Source organism: Propithecus coquereli, unplaced genomic scaffold (genome assembly GCF_000956105.1).
Source record: "Propithecus coquereli isolate 6110/MARCELLA unplaced genomic scaffold, Pcoq_1.0 Scaffold163, whole genome shotgun sequence".
Taxonomy (NCBI): domain Eukaryota; kingdom Metazoa; phylum Chordata; class Mammalia; order Primates; family Indriidae; genus Propithecus; species Propithecus coquereli.
Window position 1 is genome coordinate 3031075 of NW_012140858.1, and position 20753 is coordinate 3051827.

General features: G+C 42.1%; 3 protein-coding genes across 8 annotated transcripts in view; 2 read left to right on the plus strand and 1 right to left on the minus strand.

Moving 5' to 3' along the window:
* Positions 1–717: 717 nt before the first annotated feature.
* Positions 718–5446, plus strand: SLC31A1 (solute carrier family 31 (copper transporter), member 1). Its single transcript, XM_012641126.1, has 3 exons — positions 718–806; positions 1999–2167; positions 3256–5446. The coding sequence occupies exons 1-3, from the start codon at positions 737–739 to the stop codon at positions 3455–3457; spliced, it is 441 nt and encodes a 146-aa protein (XP_012496580.1). The 5' UTR covers positions 718–736; the 3' UTR covers positions 3458–5446.
* Positions 5447–10208: 4762 nt separating this feature from the next.
* Positions 10209–20312, minus strand: CDC26 (cell division cycle 26). 6 transcript variants are annotated; one of them, XM_012641185.1, is made up of 4 exons: positions 20138–20312; positions 15710–15817; positions 15118–15239; positions 10209–10643 (listed from the first exon to the last, which is right to left on the minus strand). In XM_012641185.1, exons 3-4 carry the CDS (start codon positions 15196–15198, stop codon positions 10467–10469), a joined length of 258 nt encoding a protein of 85 aa, XP_012496639.1. In that variant the 5' UTR covers positions 15199–15239; positions 15710–15817; positions 20138–20312; the 3' UTR covers positions 10209–10466. The 6 variants fall into 6 exon arrangements, with proteins under 6 accessions (XP_012496639.1, XP_012496633.1, XP_012496637.1 ...); XM_012641179.1 differs by having other exon boundaries at positions 15118–15211; positions 20138–20153; XM_012641183.1 differs by lacking the exon at positions 20138–20312 and adding an exon at positions 19991–20124 and having other exon boundaries at positions 15118–15211.
* Positions 17814–20753, plus strand: part of PRPF4 (pre-mRNA processing factor 4) — a 17139-nt gene continuing 14199 nt past the window's right edge. Inside the window, exons 1-2 of the mRNA XM_012641177.1 lie at positions 17814–17945; positions 18726–18903. Of these exons, the coding sequence (XP_012496631.1) occupies positions 17919–17945; positions 18726–18903 (205 nt within the window). The 5' untranslated portion in view covers positions 17814–17918. The remainder of the gene's footprint in view (positions 17946–18725; positions 18904–20753) is intronic.

The following is a 20753-nucleotide window of genomic DNA, read 5'->3' on the forward strand; positions in this document are numbered from 1 at the left end:
TCATTCCTATAATCCCAGCAATTTGGGAAGCTGAGTTGAGAGGATCGCTTGAGGCCAGGAGTTTGGGACCAGCCTGGGCAACATAGCAAGACCCCGTCTCTACAAAAAAATTTAAAAATTAGCCTGATGTGGTGGTACATGCCTGTAGTCCTAGCTACTCAGGAGGCTGAGGTGGGAGGATTGCTTGAACCCAGGATTTCAAGATTGTAGTGAGCTGTGATCATGCCACTGCATTCCAGCCTGGGTGACACAGCCAGACCCTGTTTCTAAAAAATAAAAGAAGGAATGGAATATGGAATTTTAGCACTAGAAGGTTATTATCTTTAAAAATCAGTTTACCAATGAGGAAAACTAAAGCAGACCCAAACAAGTCAAATGATTTGCCCAAGATCATATGGCAAGTTACTTACAGAAATCATACCAGAATCAGGATTCTAAGGTTTTTCCTTCTGTAGTCCCTTCTTTTAAAATTGACTCTTTTCTAAATTAAGTTCTGGTCTTTATGCTTTGTGTGGAAAAGAGAAAAAGACAAAAGTTGATGGTGGGGGTCTAGGAGAGTACCCATGCTTGGTCCCTGTGGTAGTGATGCTAGAGTGAGGGTGAAGGCCTCAGTGAATGTCTCTTCCTAGCTTGTTATCCAGACCTACTACTTTTAAATGTTCTAAGCTTCTTTGCCTGAAATTCTCATTTAGGATTTTCATTCATTTCTAACTGACTTTTGGTTTTCTGGCAGCCTATGACCTTCTACTTTGGCTTTAAAAATGTGGAACTATTGTTTTCCGGTTTGGTGATCAATACAGCTGGAGGTGAGTAAGCTATCAGGTGTTGTTTGAAGGTGACAGTCACATGAGAGACAAGTGACAAAGAATTTGGAAACCCAGCACCTCTTTCCATCCTAGTTACTGAATCACTATGGTCATGATACATAACTTTCTTGGTTCCTACTTCCTACCCAGAAGGTATGATACACAATACTTTTTTTGGTCCTCTGGTAAACCTCCCTTAAATAATGTGTATGTTTTGGCACTCTGAAAAATAATTTAGATATCAGATAGAAGTATTTTGCAATCCATTTCCTTTCATGCTTTTCCAGAGTGTTTCCTTGTTCAATAAGTTATTGGTCCTGGACAAAAGACTACAGTCAAGTTCAAATCCCACAAAATAACCCTCAGTTAAAAACTTTTGATCTAGTACAATCCTTCTATTTTACAGATAAATTAAGCCTCAAATAGTGAAATGACTTGCCCTAAGTCACAAAGAATTAGTCTGCCAGAGGTAGGACGAGGACCCAGACCTTCTAGAGCTGCCTGGAACAGTGTTCTTTTGGTCTACCAAACTATGGCCCATGTCCTTCCCAGTTCTTGGCATGGCCATCTTAGAGTCACTCCTAGTTTTAGGGCACGTGATCACCCATCTCTTTGTGTCTATTATCCTCTATTGGTATACTTTAAATTGCAATCGCCCAAGCTCAATAGTCAGTTGGACTGCTTTAGGTACTTGGTATATCTTTAGATCCACAAAGTTAGTTTGGGGACTAAGGAGAGCATTTAGTTCAGGTAGTATGTTAAATTAGCAATTTGAATTTATGTCAAGTATTACCAGTATTTCACAGTGTGAAAGATTTAGAAATGAAATACCTATTCAAGACATGTAGTCAGCACTTTTAAAACTAAGTTGTTCTTATTCCCCTTTTTCCATATTCTACGTTGTTTCAACATAACAAAGCTAATTTAATGCCATCAAGCTGTCAGACCAAAATGTTACTGTTGTTCAGATGATTTTTCTTACCTTAATCAGAAAGTAAATATGTTCTTCAGCAGAGGCAATGGTGTTCACTATCTTAGCTGTTCTTCTACCTGGGCAAGTGAAGAGGTAACAATACAATGTCTTCAGAAACTGAGAGTAGCATTTTTTTCTATGTGTCTCTCTAGCTGGACAGCATACTGGCTAATGATTTTGCACGTTTGACAGCACACCATCTTTTCCTTCCTTACTTAGAAATGGCTGGAGCTTTTGTGGCAGTGTTTTTACTGGCAATGTTCTATGAAGGACTCAAGATAGCCCGAGAGAGCCTGCTGCGTAAGTCACAAGTCAGCATTCGGTACAATTCCATGCCTGTCCCAGGACCAAATGGCACCATCCTTATGGAGACTCACAAAACTGTTGGGTAAGAAGATTTAACAGATCCAGATGAAGTTCTAGAGAGTTGGATTAATTAAGCAGCAAAGCAGCTATTTTATTAGCAGCAGCCTTCTTTCTGAGTTAATGATTCTGTATGACCTTGATCAAAACTGTCTTTGGAGGTTTGGGGTCGTGGGTCATCAGCAGGCCAAAGGAGGAGTGATAGGAACTCTTCTGCAAATGTGAATGTTCTGAGTTATGAGTGTTGGTTGCTTTGCAAAAAAGTAAATGAGGGATCTGTATTTTAAAATATTTGCCAAAATAATAACAAATAAGTTAAGAAAGTCAGGTCAAGGTGTAAAACAATGGCAGAGTGCAATGGATTCCTTTCTATAAAAAGTTCTACCTAGCCAGTTCTATCCTTATTTTGTTTACAATGTAAGACTGTACAGATTTCTGTGTTCTAAGAAAGTATTTGGATGATTATTGGTTTTTCCCATAGATAGGCAAAAGCCTTTTGAGATTCAGTTTTAATTAAAATGTAGGTCTCAAAACTAGATTGGACCTTAAGAAATCCTATAGACCAACATCCTGTTTTCAAGCAAACAGTATTATTTGTTCCCATTGTAATGGGGAGCCTGTTGAGGCTCCAAAAAGTTGTGACCTATCTGGAGATGAGTAACCAGGTCTCCTGGTCCCTAATTAAGTCATTTCTACTACACCACCCGACCCTCAATTCTATTTCCATTTTCGCAGAATGTGAACTTTGCAAAGGTGGAAGGCGTGTAAATGCTCAGGCAAATGGGTGCGGGAGAGTTTAGGGCTTCCCTTTCAGGATCTAAGGAGGCGATAAGTTGGGATTACTCCTCGTCCCTTTCTCCTCCTCTGGAAGAGGGTTCCTCCCACTAGCATATAACCCTATCTGGCCAGTGCTTATAAACCTGACAGCCCTATGCTGTTTCATTTCCAGGGACCGATAGACAATATACATATACACAAGTACCCATGAGTTGCCAGGGTGGCTTTGAGACAGTCTAGTTACAGCTGAGCTCATGGCAACAGCTGTATCCCCTTTCTCCTGATCTGCAGAGCTCCTTGGAGTTCCTAATTGTTGTGTCCCTGTTTACTCTCCAGGCAACAGATGCTGAGCTTTCCCCACCTCCTGCAGACAGTGCTGCATATCATCCAGGTGGTCATCAGCTACTTCCTCATGCTCATCTTCATGACCTACAATGGGTACCTCTGCATTGCCGTAGCAGCAGGGGCTGGTATGGGATACTTTCTCTTCAGCTGGAAGAAGGCAGTGGTAGTGGACATCACAGAACATTGCCATTAACGTCAAACTCCGTGGCGTGGCCTTACCGATTGCAGTGGGAAGCAGTTCGAGACTAGAAGATGTGATTCCTGCTCCAATCATCCCTTCTTGCTCCTGTCTCTTTACACACACACACACACACACACACCACCACCCCCACCCCCGCTCAACAGAGGTTTAGTTTACAGTCTCTGAGCTAAAGTGGTAACCTCCCAAACTTTTTTCTAATAAGCTGAGATTCCCATATCTCTTGAGGAGAAGCCACCCATGAGATGTCTTTTCCTCCCCCATCATTCTAGATCTAAGTTATATGTTCTTGTCTAATCCAGGTAGTTTTCTATTCAATGACTTGATCATCTGCTTCCTTTTTTAATCTTCTGGATTTTTTTTAAACAGACAGTAAGTGAATTTGGTGGGTTTTTTCCCCTGGGTCAGTGATGGAAAGAGATTAATTTCACCCAGGATTAATGGCAGCTGAGGGAAATTCTTGCCCAACTAAACCCAGAACTCAAACTTAACATTAGAAAATAAGGTCCTGTCCTTGGGCTTAATGAATGGGAAATACATTGTGCCTTTCTCTAGGTGTGATGTGTTGCACCGAAATCTTTGTAGTGTGCAGAGGGCTGGTATGAGACTCAATACAGGCCTAGAGCTTGCAGAGTGTGTATTCTTGGATGGCTAACTCATCAACTTGTGTTTCCACTTAACATTTTGATTAGAATGAACTCGCCAGTCAAAAAAAAAAAAAGACAATCAATTTGAGAAAATAGAAATAGATATTTTAAAATAAAACCACTGGCATTTTACTTTGACTTGGTACCTTGGTTTATCCCAGCTGAATGAAACAAAAGAGTTTGAATTATTTTTTCCCATTATTGTTTTCACATGTCTGCCTCTATGCCAGTGATTTTCAAATTTTAGCATATGTCACAATCACTTGGAGGGCTTGTTAAAACACTAGTTGCCAGGCCTCACCACATAGTGCCAAAACTGGCATTTCTAAGTTCCCAGATGATGCTCCTGCTGATGGTCCGAGGACCACACTTTGAGAATCTGTGCTTTAAACTAAGAAAGTATCACCTGGTGGGGTGGGTTACCTGATATTGGGCATGGGCATTTGAATTGCTGTCTGGTGGGTGGTATGTCTGGGCTTAACTCACTTAGTAAATGCTGCTGATCAATACTTAATCATTCCACATTTATTCAGCTCCAGCTGTGTATATGTGTGCCCACGCGCACATGCACAAAGAGCTGTAGCCAGAGTATTTTCACTAGCCTATATGAAATCACTAGTCCTTATTTTTAAAGACCTGTGTTTTCTTCTGAGTAGTTTGAATGTTGAGAGAGACCTTTGATCTGCAGTGTAAATCCACCAGTCATGGTCCAGAAGGGCAAAGGTCCAGCTTTCTCTTTGGAGAGACTGAGGGTGTGGTTTGCTGATGGCCAGATTTTCTTCACATCCATGCCCATCCCAGGCAGACCCTCATTCTCCACGTGACGGTCTTTGTTACTCTGAGGGGCTTAATTAGATCACAAGTGGCCGAAACTTCATTTCTCAATGAAGAATCACATTGGATTTTTATTCTGTTCAGTTGTTCGTCTACATGGCAGTCCAAACTACCTCTGTAAAGGGAGTCTTCCTTTGCTGGTCTGTTAAATCCTGCCCTCCTTGGTGCTAGATCCAACTGTGCCTCAGAGTGGAGGACACAAAACAGTACTATCCTGTTGAAGTTTGTACTTTCTCTATGGGTGCCAGTTAAATATTGGAGAGCAAGGAATGTGTACTTGTATGGCTTTGAACCAAGAGAGGGTTATGAGCCTACCGGTAGAGGTTAAAATCCATGAACCAACATTTAGAGCTTTGTGCTTCTCTCTCATTTCATCCCCTTGCAATGATACTTAGCATGAGCAGAGTGAATGACAGGTACTGACAGAGTCCAACGTTAAGGTATAAATAGCCTATTGTTGGCCAGGCACGGTGGCTCACACCTGTAATCCCAGCACTGTGGGAGGCCAAAGTGAGAGGATCACTTGAGGCCAGGAGTCTGAGACTAGCCTGGGCAACATATTGAGACCTCATCTCCACAAATTTTTTTTTTTTTAAATAGCCTGTTGTCTCAGAAGCCAAGGAATAATAAAACCATGAGATATAAATAAGAATCAATGTTTAGTAGTGACTCTGATGCTCTCTAGAAATCTCAGCATGAACTGCTGTAGAGTACCCTTCCAGAAACAGGACCTTATCAGTAAGATAAAATCAAGGCCAATTAAGACAAAGTGCTATGAATTTGAAACTCAGAGAGAAACATCAGTTTGGGATAGGTCTTTAGGTATTCAGGATAGAGATAATTTCCTGAAAAACCTGAATTTCAGGGATTCTTGGACTAGATTGCTAAGGATGAAGCCAGTGAAGGAGAAAAAAGTTAAAGCTTAAATTCCATCTTACTTGAGCTCTTGGATTATGATAATATCATGATATCATTGACTTTCATTTGTTTCCCTGTTCATTTGATATTTAATGCCTGGCTTCTTTGTTCCTTTTCAATTCAAACTTCTCATTTCCTCCTTCCCTGTTCACATCTGTTGGAAGACTGTATCCCCATCTCTTTGGCCTCTTACTCTGCTGTCCCTTTCTGTCTTTCAGTCTTTTATCTCATATGTCTAGTTTATTAAATCTCCCTAGCAGTCCTGATGGAGTGGACATTGCTATGCTGCAGATATAAATACCAACCAAAAGTTGGTATTTATAAACCTGTTGGAAACCTTAAGCATGCTTTAAGAAGCAATTGCCCCAGCTGGGTATGGTGGCTCACGCCTGTAATCCTAGCACTCTGGGAGGCTGAGGTGGAAGGATCACTTGAGGTCAGGAGTTCGAGACCAGCCTGGGCAAAAGCGAGACCCTGTCTTTACCAAAAAATAAAAAATAAATTAAAAAAAAAAAATTGGCCTCTACCAAAAATAGAAAAAATTAGCCAAGCATGGTGGCGTGTGCCTGTAGCTACTCGGGAGGCTGAGGTAGGAGGATTACTTGAGCCCAGGAGTTTGAGGTTGCCATGAGCTGTGATGATGCCACTACAGTCTACCCAGGACAACAGAGTGAGACTCTTTCTCAAAAATAAACAAAACAAACAAACAAAAAAGAAGCAATTGCCCCACTGGAACTTGTATAAAGCTGGGTAAAGGGAAACCTAGTACCCTCCTCAGAGTTGTGGAATCTTAGGTGCTGTCTCCAGTTTATGATGGAGGAACACTCAGCACCCCCATTGCCCACAAACAGGGAATCCTCACTGCGTCCACCAGGGGATTAGAAATTAAGGTTTCTTCACTACTATGGTAGGGTTGTCTGGAATTCCCTTTCAGGCTATGGGTACTGGTCTTGAGTTCTAGTCACAAGGGGTTCCTTATAAGGAGCTGGGAGGGAGGGGCAGGGGGTACACTTTCATGTCATTTAATTTTGAACCTGCCCTCCAGCTGCTTCTTCAGAAGATACATCTAAAGATACAAAGACTGCGTTTGATGTAATGCCTTAATCACTGGGTCTACAATTAATGTCGACTATTTTAGATTGTAAGCTCCTGGAGAGCAGTATTGCTGTAGTAGGAATGTTTTAACAGCGTCATGTGCAAAAGAACAAAATAAATATTTTGATTTTGTGATTCTATGCATATTTTTCCACCCAGAGTGATGTCAGAATAAGCTAGTCTCCTCATAGTCTGCACACAGTCCAGCCATTACCATCAGTTTTTAAAATCTCAAAGTCTTTTAGGTGGTATGATCCCTTTATGTTTTCATCTCACTCTCCTACTCTGCTCAAAATGATGAGCTAGTATATACCAGAAGATCCACGTGAACTTTTGCATAGGAGTCAGAGTCTTCATGGTCTGCAGATATTTCAGTATACCAAGGATTCTTGAAATTTATTCTTTTTTTTCCCCTGTGGACCTCATCTGGCTGGAGATTCCTGAATTTAAAAGCTATTTTTTGTCACCTCATAATCCCTTCCCTGTGTTTATTCTGTCAGGCAAGAGGTTCTGAGTTGGGCCTCCGGGAAGTTCACTGGCAAACCTGGAGACCTGACCCTGCCTACCGCTTTGGTAATGCCAGGGTGCTGGTGTTATTTGCTCTTCCCACTATGCTCCAGTGGGCATCTTGCCAATTAACACCACTCCTAGTCTCTTCCTTAGTGTAATATGTTGAGCATGGCCTTTGGAGTCCATGGGTTTGAATCCTGGCTCTACTACTTACTAGCAGTGTGACCTTAGGAAAAGTTATTCTAAAAATCCCTAAGCCCAATAATGAATGCTGGCGAGGATGTGGAGAAAGGAGAACCTAGTACACTGTTGGTGAGAACGTTAATGAGTGCAACCGCTACGGAAAACATTACGGAGATTCCTCAGAAAACTGATAATATTACAGAACTACCATGTGACCCAGCAATCCCACTGCTGGTATATATCCAAAGGATGGGAATTCAGTCTATCCAAAAGGTATCTGCACTCCCATGTTTGCTGCAGCACTATTCACAATAGCCAAGATACGGAATCAACCTAAGTGTCCATCAACAGATGAATTGATAAAGAAATTGTCGTACATACATACAATGGGGTATTACATAGCCACAAAAAAGAATGAAATCCTGCTATTTGCAACAACATGGATGGAACTAGAGAACATTATGTTAAGTGAAATAAGCCCAGGACAGAAAGACAAATCTCATGTGTTGTCACTCATAGATGGGAGCAAAATATTAAAAACAATTGATCTCATGGAGATAGAGAGTAGAATGACAGTTACCAGACTGGGGTGGGGGGAGGATAAAGTGGGGATGGTTAATGGGTGCAAAAATATAGTTAGAATGAACAATACTTCACAGCACAACAAAATGACTATAATCAACAAGTTAGGGTATACTTTAAAATAACTAAGAGTGGAATTGGAATGTTCCTAACACAGAAAAAGTTAAATGCCTGAGGTGACGGATACCCCAATTACCCTGATTTGATTAATTCATATTGTATGCCTGTATCAAAACATCACATGTACCCTATAAAGATATACAACTATTATGCACCCATAATTAAAAATAATTTTTAAAGAGAAAAAAAATTTTTAAAAAAACATATTTTAGTTTTCTCATTTATAAAAAGGCAATATAGCACCTATTTGAATTAAGAGCAATATGTATAAGACAGCAGGCACAAAATAGGCATCCAAGCTATCGTGATTTTTTTATTATTATATACTGGTTATTATTACTCTAGCTTTCAGGAAAATGAAAGGTACATTCTTCTAGATAAAGTTAGTATCTCTTGACAAGCACGTGACCAACTTCCTGAGTTTGGGTAATCCAGAAATGAACAGAAGTAGTATTTCTACTACTTCTTAGTACAGTAGTACCTAAGAAATACAGACTCAATGCATGTGATTTCAGTTGTGCCAAAAACAGTTTACAGATTCAATAAGCTCTTTTCTACTGATCTAGCAATTGTCTCTTCTCTATAAATAAAATAGCATGGAAATTTCCTGAAAACAGCACCTTCTCACTCAACCCGATACCCCTACTTTCCTAGATTTAGCTGTGGAAGACTAAGAAAGCAATGTAGTAAGAAAGTTTAGTAGCATGCATTCAGAAATCAGACTGTTAGCTCTTCCGTAAGGGCTTTGCAGGCTTCAAGATAACATAACTTGATTTCCCTACCAGGAGCCTGACTCAAGATTTTTTAAGACAGTAACAGAGTTGAAGGTCCCAGATTAAACTGGAAGAACAAAGGTTTTCTGAGAATGTCTGGAGCAAGAAGGGAAACTATTCCCTTCTATCCCTGCCTCTCCCACATTCTTTTTATTCAGACTTCAACTACTCCAAAAAGCCTAGGTAAAATCCTGCTAAGAGGTCTCTTTAGAATAGATGATTCAAGAGGTTCTTACTACCACAGCTGGTGGTTCCCTATAGTTGAATTAAAGTGAAAGTAATAGGGCAAGATTCAAAATTATCCTCTAAGCTGCCACTCAGATTGGTTCCTGCTAGGAAAACTTAGGCAAATTGAGAAAGGAAGAAATATTGGAATGATGGTAATACTGTTAAGAGCATTCTTCTTGTTTCCTTCCATTGCTTGTCCTCCCAAAGTTGTACCCAAACTAGCTATAAAGCCATTCTGCAGGCCGGGAGCGGTGGCTCACGCCTGTAATCCTAGCACTCTGGGAGGCCGGGCGGGCGGAACGTTTGAGCTCAGGAGTTCGAGACCAGCCTGAGCAAGAGACAGACCCCGTCTCTACTAAAAAATAGAAAGAAATTACTTGGACAGCTAAAAATATATAGAAAAAATTAGCCAGGCATGGTGGCGCATGCCTGTAGTCCCAGCTACTTGGGAGGCTGAGGCAGAAGGATTGCTTGAGCCCAGGAGTTTGAGGTTGCTGTGAGCTAGGCTGATGCCACAGCACTCTAGCCTGGGCAATGGAGCCAGACTCTGTCTCGAAAAAAAAAAAAAAAGCCATTCTGTAAACATCTGGCACCTATAACTTCTTTAGATTTACACAAAATCACTAGAATTTAATCTCCACAAGGTCAGGGATCTTTGTTGATTGGCAGTGGTAGGCACCCTATAAATGCTTGTTGAATAAATGAGTTAAATGAAAGTGGCAGGGATCAACTGGAAGTGTTCTGTGCTTAGGGTCTTTTAATGAAGATGGGAAGAATGATGTTACTTCTGTAGCAATTGCCTTTTAAAGTCTGGGGGTTAAGAGTGTTACTATACTTCATTAAGAATGCCTCACATTTTTCCAAAAATATATTTATTTTTAAAAACAAAAATCAGGTAAGTTTTACAGAGTTAAATTTTCCAGAGACAAACCAGAGTTTGGATTCCAGCTTAGAGTGAAAGTTAAGCATCAGTGAACCCATGCAAAAGAATTTCTCTCTGCAGAAGGTAAAACATTCTGCTTGACTGTGAGCACTCAATTCTCTAGATCTGGTTTGTACTTCTGCCATCATTTGATTCCATTCCAGGGCTCTGACATGCAAGATAATCCATCTCTAAAATTCAAAACTTCCAAATTGAGATGAGCGATCGTTGGGCTTGGGTTGGGGTTTATAACCAATTCGATCATTAATCATTTGTTCCCGGCTCTTGGGGTCACTGCTGACCCCAGCGGCTCCTTCTCCATCACTGCCTCCTACGACTTCCACATCTTCCTTCTGTTTCTTTCGCGTCTGAAAGTATAAAAGTTTTAGGATTAAGGCAACATTCTTTCAATTAGCAAATGTTTATTTAGCACCTACCATGTACTAGGCATGGGGTAAAAGATAGGTTTAGAGTCTAAAGAACAATAAACTGTTATCCAAGTTTTAGGATAGTTAGGGGCACAATGAAGATAAAGGTATCATCCCTACCTTCCAGGATGTCACAGTTTAATAGGGAAATAGGCAAATAGACAATTACAGGGCTATGACAGAGGGAAGCCCACACTGCCAGAGAGACACAAAGAAGAGGAGTTGGGGGAGTGGTGGTGGAGGTTCAAAGCAGGAAGCTGCAACTGGAAAGATACGTAAGAGTCAGCGACAAGGGAAAGCGAAGGATATTTCAGCAAATGTATTATTTAAAAGAGTAAATGGAAAAATAAAGTGAGTGGTAAAACAATAACCACCAAAAATCTATAACCTGACTGATCCCATGAGATTGAAAGTAATACTAGAAGGTTTTGCTATCAAAAGGTCTGAGTTTTGAGGCTTCCTTTTGTTTTCCGTAACAGTGACTACAGAATTCACAAAGTATGTCTTACTTTATTTTTAAGAAGAGACTAACACTTATCCTATAATGACCACTACCTGACTATAAAGATGATAACTTTCTCTAAGAGAATGAACAGTTATTTTAACTGTTGTTCCTTATTAGAAGAATGGCTCAACTATTCTAATCACTGAAATTACCACCATTCTTCATCACTTACTGCTCAACTGTGAGCATTTAAATGCCAACATCGAAGTATTACAGTGAATCAAATAAGGTATTACCTTCTATGTTACAAATATAATGATCTTCCTGATTACTCTGTAGTTAGTCTACACTACTAATATGTGACATTAGAAAGTTCTACCCAAACACCTTTGTGAAAACAAGTTCTACAAGGCAAAGGGCTCATCATTCTGAAAATATCCAAATAGAATGAAATCATTTAAAAGGCTTCCCACTATGAACAAGTGCTGTTTCAGAATCTAGTCATGGTAGTCTAATCAAACTAATTTTGGTAAAAAATGAAATATACCAGTTTTCTACTGGTTTCATTTTAGCTTAGGGTATGACTTTCCCTCCTTCCTAAGTTACTCTAAAACAGGTCAAACCCACTAGATAATTGCCTTTTATGGAAAGACTAACTCAATGGTGAGCTGACTCTGCAAAGCCTAAATTCAGTATGCTAACTTTTATGACACCGGTTACAAGTGAAGTTTAAACCATACTTAAAGCTCATCCTTAATAACACACTATCAATATGTGGTTTTGTTTTTGTTTTTGTTTTTTCTGAGACAGAGTCTCACTCTGTCGCCCTGGGTAGAGTGCAGTGGCATCATCATAGCTCACTGCAATCTCAAACTCCTGGGCTCAAGTGATTCTTCTGCCTCAGCCTCTCCAGTAGCTGGGACTATAGGCGCCTGCCAACATGCTTGGCTTATTTTTTCTATTTTTGGTAAAGACAGGGTCTCGCTCTTGCTCAGGCTGGTCTTGAACTACTGATCTCAAGTGATCCCTCCCGCCTTGGCCTCCCAGAGTGCTATGATTACAGGCATGAGCCACTGTACCCAACCTCAATATGGTTTTTTTTTGTTTTTTTTTTTTTTTTTTTGAGACAGAGTCTCACTATGTTGCCCGGGCTAGAGTGCTGTGGCGTCAGTCTAGCTCACAGCAACCTCAGACTCCTGGGCTCAAGCGATCCTCCTGCCTCAGCCTCCTGAGTAGCTGGGACTACAGGCATGTGCCACCATGCCCGGCTAATTTTTTCTATATATATTTTTTGGTATAGACGGGGTCTCGCTCTTGCTCAGGCTGGTCTCGAACTCCTGAGCTCAAACGATCCGCCCGCTTTGGCCTCCCAGAGTGCTAGGATTACAGGCGTGAGCCACTGCGCCCGGCCAATATGCGTTTTTAAGAAGCAAAAAATGATGGTGCTTAGAGAACACTAAACTCTACTGGGATGAAGAAGGGGCGAAAGAAATCTAAGCTATCAGTCTTATCATGAAGCATATACAATATATGATAAAACCACCATGTTCATGAATGCATGCAAAATGTAACGTCCTCTGCCATATGGTACAAAACATCTACTAGAACAGCAAATGAAAACAGACTTGTACTGAGTCCTCCTTTGGGCCTGGTATCTCAGGGAACAGATGCAGGATGAATACACTCACCCCTGCCTTCAAGGAGCTTCAGGCCCAGCAGGGGAAAACAGAAATACAGATAATTATAACAGAGAGTGACAGTACTTATTAGAGAGGGCAGCACAGGAGGAGGTTGAATCCAATCCCACTGGAGGCTCGAAGGAGCTGAGTCAAAAGATGAGTAAGAGTCGGCCTGGCAAAGAAAGGGAAAGGGCTTTTTGGGCAAATGGAATACAGTGTGTACAGTAACTGAGGTTAAAGTTAAAGATAACTTGGCAACGGAAGATAAAGTGGAGAGATAAGCAAGGACCAGGTCACAAAGGGCCTTGAATGCTATGCTAGGGAATTTGGAATTTATTCTGAAGGCCACTGAAGAATTTAAGTCTTAGTAATAGACATCTAATACTATGTGGTAAGGCCACACTTAAAAATATGTATTGAGGCCAGGTGCAGTGGCTCGCACCTGTAATCCCAACACTTTGGGAGGACATGGAGGGAGGATCACTCGAGGCCAGGAGTTTGAGACCAGCCTGGGCAACATAGCAAGACCTTGTCTCTACAGAAAAATTTTTTAGAAAGATTAGCCAGGCATGGTGGTGCACACCTGTAGTCCTAGCTACTTAGGAGGCTGAGGCAGGATCGCTCGAGCCCAGAAGTGTCCAGGCCGCCGTGAGCTATGATTGTACCACTGCACTATGGCCTAGGTAAGAAAGTGAGACCCTCTCTCTAAAGAAAAAAAAAACAAAATACATATTGAGCTCCTACTACATGCTAGATACTGGGAACTCAAAGGTGAAGAAGACAGACATGATTTCTGCAATCAAGGTTCCTAATGTACATGATTTTATAATAAATAATTGCAAATTATAATAAATGCTATGATTTTATAATAAATAATTGCAAATTATAATAAATGCTGTTAAAAAAAATATAGTGCTTTGTGAAAGCCTAATGAGATGGATGCAGCATGGATAGGAATGACACACCTAACTTGGACAGGGTCAAAAGAGGCCTCTCAGACTGAGGAGGTGACATTTAAATATGACTGGAAGAAAGGGGGAGCATTCTAGACAGAAGGAATAATATGTGCAAAGGCTGAGGAAGTAATGAATATTTTGGTACGTTCAAGGAAATGAAAGGAAGCCAGTATGGCTGCGGTATAAAAGGCAAAGCAAAGGGTGGCAGGAGGTGAAACTGGAGAGAGGCTAGAACATCCAAAATCTTGCAGGCCACGGTAAGGAATTCAGATTTTATTCTAAGTGCAGGAAGCCAATGAGGAGTTTTAAACAGGGGAATGACATGATCTGAAAATTTTCAGAGATCATTCTAGATACCTGATGGAGAATGAATTGAAGAGACAGAAATTAACCGGGAGAGATGGTTACTTGAAGTAGGGCGGTAACAGTGGAGATGAAAAGGGATGGGGAGATTCTAGACACAGTCTGGTGGCAGAATCAAAGGATTCGCAGATAGACTGAACACAAAGCGGGAGGGAAAGGGAAAACTCAAGAATGACTGCCACGTTTCTGGCCTGAGCAACTGGGTAGATACCGAAATGGGGAACACTAGAGGAAAATGGGACGATGTCTGGTTTGAGGGGGAAATCACGAGTTTTTGTTTTGTTTTCTTTTTTAACATGTTAAAGTATAGTAGGCTAGATATTGGCACCCAAAGCTATCAGTTCCTAATTTCTGGAACCTATAAACGTTGCTTTATATGCAAAAAGGGTCTTTGCAGATGTGATTAAATTAAGGGTCTTGCAATAAGGGGATTATCCCAGATTATTCAGGTAGGCCCTAAAAGCAATCTCATATATAAGAGGGAGGCAGAGGGAGATTTCACACACAGAAGAGGAGAAGGCAACATGACCATGGATGCATGGAGTGATATGGCCACAAGTCAAGGAATGCCCACAGCCACCAGGAGCTAAAAGAGCCAAGGAATGGATTCTCCGGAGCCTCCAGAGGGAGTGTCACCCTGCTGACACCTTGATTTCAGCCCAGTGATACTGATTTCAGATTTCTGGCCTATAAAACTGTGAAAGAATAAATTTCTGTTGTCTTAAGCCACCAAGTTGGTGGCACTTTGTCATGGCAGCCATAGGAAACTAACACATTAAGTGTGAGATGCCTGTAAAGCATCCAAATAGCGATTTCAAATAAACTGTTGGTTTAAAAGTCTAGAGTTGAGAAGTTAGAGTTAATTCTTTCAGCTGATAGTAAATAACAAAAAAAAAAGAAAGAAAGAAAGAAAAAAGAAGTTAGAGTTTTGTTTTAAATATTCCTAACGGTTTGAAGGCTTGTATTCTTACCTCTAGGTCTTTTCGAATGCTCTCAAACTCTTCAATGTCATCAAGCTTTAGCTCTAGGCGTGTTGGTTTTCTTCGTAGCATGCTGAAATCAATACTAAGGGCCACACGCAATGAACTATTAGCTGTTAAAAATGGCATAGAGGAGAAAACACTGGACGTGATAAATTTCAGCTACAAACATAAGATCAATTTATAAGCACGCATACTAAAGTGAATGAGAGTATAAAAAACTCATTTGGATTTACATATAGACTTCTAAAGTCTTTAGGTATATGATTGTTGCATTTTATTATATGATGGAGATCCACAACTCTGTAATTCCAAAAAACTCTTTCTGTAAGAACTTAAAATAGCCAGGTGCCTATAAGAGAGAAATCTAGGCAACAATCACTCTAATCTCATACTCTAGTCACAGGCAAAGAGACATTCTAGCTAAAAGAATAAAGTTAATTATCACATCTTAATTCAGTATAGTTAGGGGGAGAGTAGGCAAACCATTAAATTTATACATGAGAATTTGTCAGAGATTTGTGATCACTCTGGAATGCTAAGATCAGTTTGCTAAGTCTCATGAAAACTCTCTCTAACTCACCAGTTCACAGGATTATCCTGCGGGTCGAAATAGGTCCTAGATGGATAAGTCATTCATTAGACAAACACTTCTTGTGCTCCAGCTACAGTTAAAAGGCACAGTCCCAATCTGTGGGGAAAACAATGAGAAAATTGTGATATAGTGTAATAAGAACTCTGATGAGGGTAATGCATTGGCATTACACAGGCACCAAATCCGGTCCGGGCTGAGTGTGGGGTAGACAGGGATGTCAGGCAAGGCTTCCTGGAGGAAATGATGTCTTAGTTGACTTCTAAAAGACAGGCATAAAGAACAAATGCAAAAAGAGGCCCAAGAGAGTACTCTACAGTCTGAAATCCCAAGGTAATACTGTGTTAATAAAAACCATTTTTTTGAGAAAACACAGCTCCCCATACTCAGTTGTGTTGGCACCATCTTTATATTTTCTGCAGCATCCAGTAGAGTGTATCTATAACAAGCAGCCAGTAAATGCCTGTCGAATAAGAGACCCAAATACAGACAGTACAATGAACTTTTCTTGAGCACTGTGCTAGGATTTTCCATTCTTATTCTTTACCCTCTTATTTTAACACAAAAACCCTGTGAAGCTGGCAAAATTATCACTATTTTACAGATAAAGAAATCAAGCCCAGCTGTCTCAGTTCTGATAATACTGTTGGACTCCTATAAAAATTATACATAGGTCAATTCAACATGGTGAAGATTAAATGAGAATGATATAAGTGAAAGCTTTTTAAAAGTATGTGCAGATATAAATTATTATTACAGTTTCTAAGATGAAAATAGGGAGTGTGAAGTATACAAAGGCAGAAATATTTCCTTCTCCCATGATGCTTGGGACAGACACAGGTGATATTATCAACATAAAATGCTGAAGAAAAAAAAACACAAAACACTGGCATATTACATTTCAACCTACTACATCATATACTATCTTCTACCAGATTCCAATGTAGACAAATGGTAGAGAAAGCCAAAGTTCTAAATGGGGTAAGGGAGGCATACTTGAAAAAGAAAAAAAAAAAAATCTTCCATGCATTTTAATTTTTCTGCAAACTGTGAAAACCTCGCTACTAAGAAGCAGTAAAGAGTAACGGTTAAAAGTGCTGGCTCTGGAGGAGAAAGGACAGAGGTTTTAATCCCACTACATCACTGATCTTGCACAATTGTTAATAATTTCATTGCTCACTAGACCTTACTTTCCTTATCTGTACTCTGTTGACATATGGACTGAATGACGCAATGCAGAGTAAGCCCTGGAACACAAACTGGCATTTAATAAACGCTCAATAAGTAACAGCTATTATTATTGTAATTGTTCTGGAGGGTTGAATGGGAGTCTGGCCATCTCCGCAAACATCAACATTTTGAGAATCTCCCACACCCACATGGGAGTAAAAACCCTGTCCTGTTCATTTCTGACGACCCAGCACCCAGCAGAGCACAGGGCCGTGCAGAGAGTTACCTGACACCTTCCGATCCATCACCTCCCTCTCAATCTGTTACAAAGACCGAGCTGAAGACAACAAAACAAAACGAACAGCAACAAAATCAGGCCGCCTCCGACGGGTCTTTACTGTACTTTGGCGCTAGAGGGCTCTTCGAGCTTAATCTCTCGCCGCAGCCCAAATCCACTGCAAATGCACCCAGCTCAGAGGGAGCCCCTGGGAGGACTTCCGGACCGCGAAGAAGAACAACCCTCCTCCCCCAGCTCCAGGCCGCCACCTCAGGTGCTGGGCGAAGGTTTCCATGGCAACACGATCCTCAGCTCCTGTAAAGGCTCCCGTAGGCTCACGGCGGAGAGGCGGCCCCAGAAGCCCTTGATTTACTCCAGACTTCAGCCCGGAGCCAAGCCCGGAGCCAAGCACCTACCTCTTTTCAAGCCTGCTCAGCCCCTTCCTGGAACCTCGACTCCCACCACGTAGCTATTGCCAACGCAACTGGACTACACTTCCCAGACTGCTCTGACCCTCTCTCTTTGCAGACCTCGTCTACCGCGAGCTTTACTTAGAGGCTCTTCGGAGCATGCCTCTCGATGCGACTAGACTCTTACTACGACTCCCATCATGCTCCGCACCGCCCTGGGCGCGGCGACGGCTTTGAGCTCACTTCCGGTCGGTGACGCAGTTCCGCTTTGCTGGGCGCGCGGTGGCGGGTCTGAAACCAAGAGCTCGGCTTTCGCCGGGGCTTGGCGGCTCCAGAGCCCGGCATGGCTTCCTCACGGGCCTCCTCCACGGTACAGAGCTCGGGGTCTCAGCTCACTGTGTCAGGGAGCGCGGAAGGGTTGGGTGTCCCTGCGAGAAGGGGCCGTTAGAGAACGGGCTAAGGCGGTGGAGGGCTCAGGAGGAAGGCTGCGGTACTCGGTAGTGTCCTACAGAGCGTTTTCCTGATCCCCAAGCCCTTTCCTGTGCTGTAGCTCATTTGCACCTCTCCCACCACTGCCCCGAACGGTAAACACCTCTTCCGACTGGTCCAAAAACAGTGCTCTGAAATGGGAAATGCCTTGGCCAAAATTGATGTCTTTGTCAGACCTCGAAATTATGAGGCCTCCTTTTACAGCCTCAGGTCTGAAAATGTTTGAAATGTATAGACTAGTAACTATGTGACTTGTTCCCCCTTAGCACAGCTTTGGTTATTTCAGTTATCTTTGGTCTTTCCCAGTGATGAGCAGCAACCCTAGAAGTATCATAAAACAAAGGAAGAGGCCGCACTTCCAACAGAATGGAGTAAAAACATGTTTGAAAGCAAACCTTTGATATAAAAGTCACCAAGAGAATGATACTAGTTTTATCAATCTCTTACTCCCTATCTACCAAACTTAGGTGATTGAGGGACTGAAACATCCTCCCTCCAACCCCACAAATCAGTGAAAAACATCTTAGCTGGTGTCTAGGTTATCTTTTCACTTGGGGAGGAAATAGGATTGAAGCTTGGGATGAGCTTCATCCTTTGGGGATGCCCAGTAAATTTGCTAAGATTAAGCCTTAGGTTAATCCAAGTCTTTGATATTTAGCAGGCAGCCAAAACTAAAGCACCTGATGACTTAGTCGCTCCTGTTGTAAAGAAACCACACATCTATTATGGAAGTTTGGAAGAGAAGGAGAGGGAACGTCTGGCCAAAGGAGAGTCTGGGATTTTGGGAAAAGAAGGACTTAAAGCGGGAATCGAAGCAGGAAATATTAATATAACCTCTGGTAAGATGTAAATTGTGAGCCCATCTTTACCTTTGATGCTCCAATTTTCTGTAATGAATACCTTCCTAAACTTAAATATCACCCTTTTTGTAATGTCAAAAAATTTTGCAGGCCAGGCATGATGGCTCACACCTGTAATCCTAGCACTGTGGGAGGGTGAGAAGGGAGGATTGCATGAGCCCGGGAGTTTGAGGCTACAGTGAGCTACGTACACACTCCAGCCTGGGTGACAGAGGGAGACCCTGTCTCAAAAGGAAAAAAAAATTCATTTCTTAAACTTGCATCTTTAGATCTTTAGAATCATCCAAAGAGTCTTTTACTTACAACTTTTTGTACAGTTTTTCTTCCATGAATTAGTGATTTAACCAGAAATTCAGTGTGCATTTGGATTCAAATTGATTCCATTTGTCTTCTGGAGAATGAACATTGTTCTGGCATTGGTTTGGAGCTAGAGTGGTTCACAATATTCTCCCTTTTGAAGTTTTCCAATTATTTTTTACTCACAATGAGATTATTTTTTCACATTATAAAAGTAATAGTTATTTTTATTTTAAAAGATCCAACACTATATGATTGTGTAAAGTAGAAAATTCTGTATTATTAATTGGATGTCTGTATTTCTGATAATTGTAATGAAACTATAAAAATATATAATTTTTTTCCATAAATGAAACCACGATATATAAATTGTTATGTAACGTTCATTTTCATTTTATGCACTGTTGAGGATATCTCTCCCACACCCACATGGGAGTAAAAACCCTGTCCTGTTCATTTCTGACGACCCAGCACCCAGCAGAGCACAGGGCCGTGCAGAGAGTTACCTGACACCTTCCGATCCATCACCTCCCTCTCAATCTGTTACAAAGACCGAGCTGAAGACAACAAAACAAAACGAACAGCAACAAAATCAGGCCGCCTCCTCCGACGGGTCTTTACTGTACTTTGGCGCTAGAGGGCTCTTCGAGCTTAATCTCTCGCCGCAGCCCAAATCCACTGCAAATGCACCCAGCTCAGAGGGAGCCCCTGGGAGGACTTCCGGACCGCGAAGAAGAACAACCCTCCTCCCCCAGCTCCAGGCCGCCACCTCAGGTGCCGGGCGAAGGTTTCCATGGCAACACGATCCTCAGCTCCTGTAAAGGCTCCCGTAGGCTCACGGCGGAGAGGCGGCCCCAGAAGCCCTTGATTTACTCCAGACTTCAGCCCGGAGCCAAGCCCGGAGCCAAGCACCTACCTCTTTTCAAGCCTGCTCAGCCCCTTCCTGGAACCTCGACTCCCACCACGTAGCTATTGCCAACGCAACTGGACTACACTTCCCAGACTGCTCTGACCCTCTCTCTTTGCAGACCTCGTCTACCGCGAGCTTTACTTAGAGGCTCTTCGGAGCATGCCTCTCGATGCGACTAGACTCTTACTACGACTCCCATCATGCTCCGCACCGCCCTGGGCGCGGCGACGGCTTTGAGCTCACTTCCGGTCGGTGACGCAGTTCCGCTTTGCTGGGCGCGCGGTGGCGGGTCTGAAACGAAGAGCTCGGCTTTCGCCGGGGCTTGGCGGCTCCAGAGCCCGGCATGGCTTCCTCACGGGCCTCCTCCACGGTACAGAGCTCGGGGTCTCAGCTCACTGTGTCAGGGAGCGCGGAAGGGTTGGGTGTCCCTGCGAGAAGGGGCCGTTAGAGAACGGGCTAAGGCGGTGGAGGGCTCAGGAGGAAGGCTGCGGTACTCGGTAGTGTCCTACAGAGCGTTTTCCTGATCCCCAAGCCCTTTCCTGTGCTGTAGCTCATTTGCACCTCTCCCACCACTGCCCCGAACGGTAAACACCTCTTCTGACTGGTCCAAAAACAGTGCTCT

Coding starts and splice junctions, on each gene's coding strand:
- SLC31A1 (XM_012641126.1), top strand. CDS start 737: ATGACCTTCTACTTTGGCTTTAAAAATGTGGAACTATTGTTTTCCGGT. Junction 807..1,998: donor GGTGATCAATACAGCTGGAG/GTGAGTAAGCTA, acceptor TTCCTTACTTAG/AAATGGCTGGAGCTTTTGTG. Junction 2,168..3,255: donor GAGACTCACAAAACTGTTGG/GTAAGAAGATTT, acceptor TTTACTCTCCAG/GCAACAGATGCTGAGCTTTC.
- CDC26 (XM_012641179.1), bottom strand. CDS start 15,762: ATGACTTATCCATCTAGGACCTATTTCGACCCGCAGGATAATCCTGTG. Junction 15,212..15,709: donor CAGGATAATCCTGTGAACTG/GTGAGTTAGAGA, acceptor TGTGGCCCTTAG/TATTGATTTCAGCATGCTAC. Junction 10,644..15,117: donor GCATTCGAAAAGACCTAGAG/GTAAGAATACAA, acceptor TTATACTTTCAG/ACGCGAAAGAAACAGAAGGA.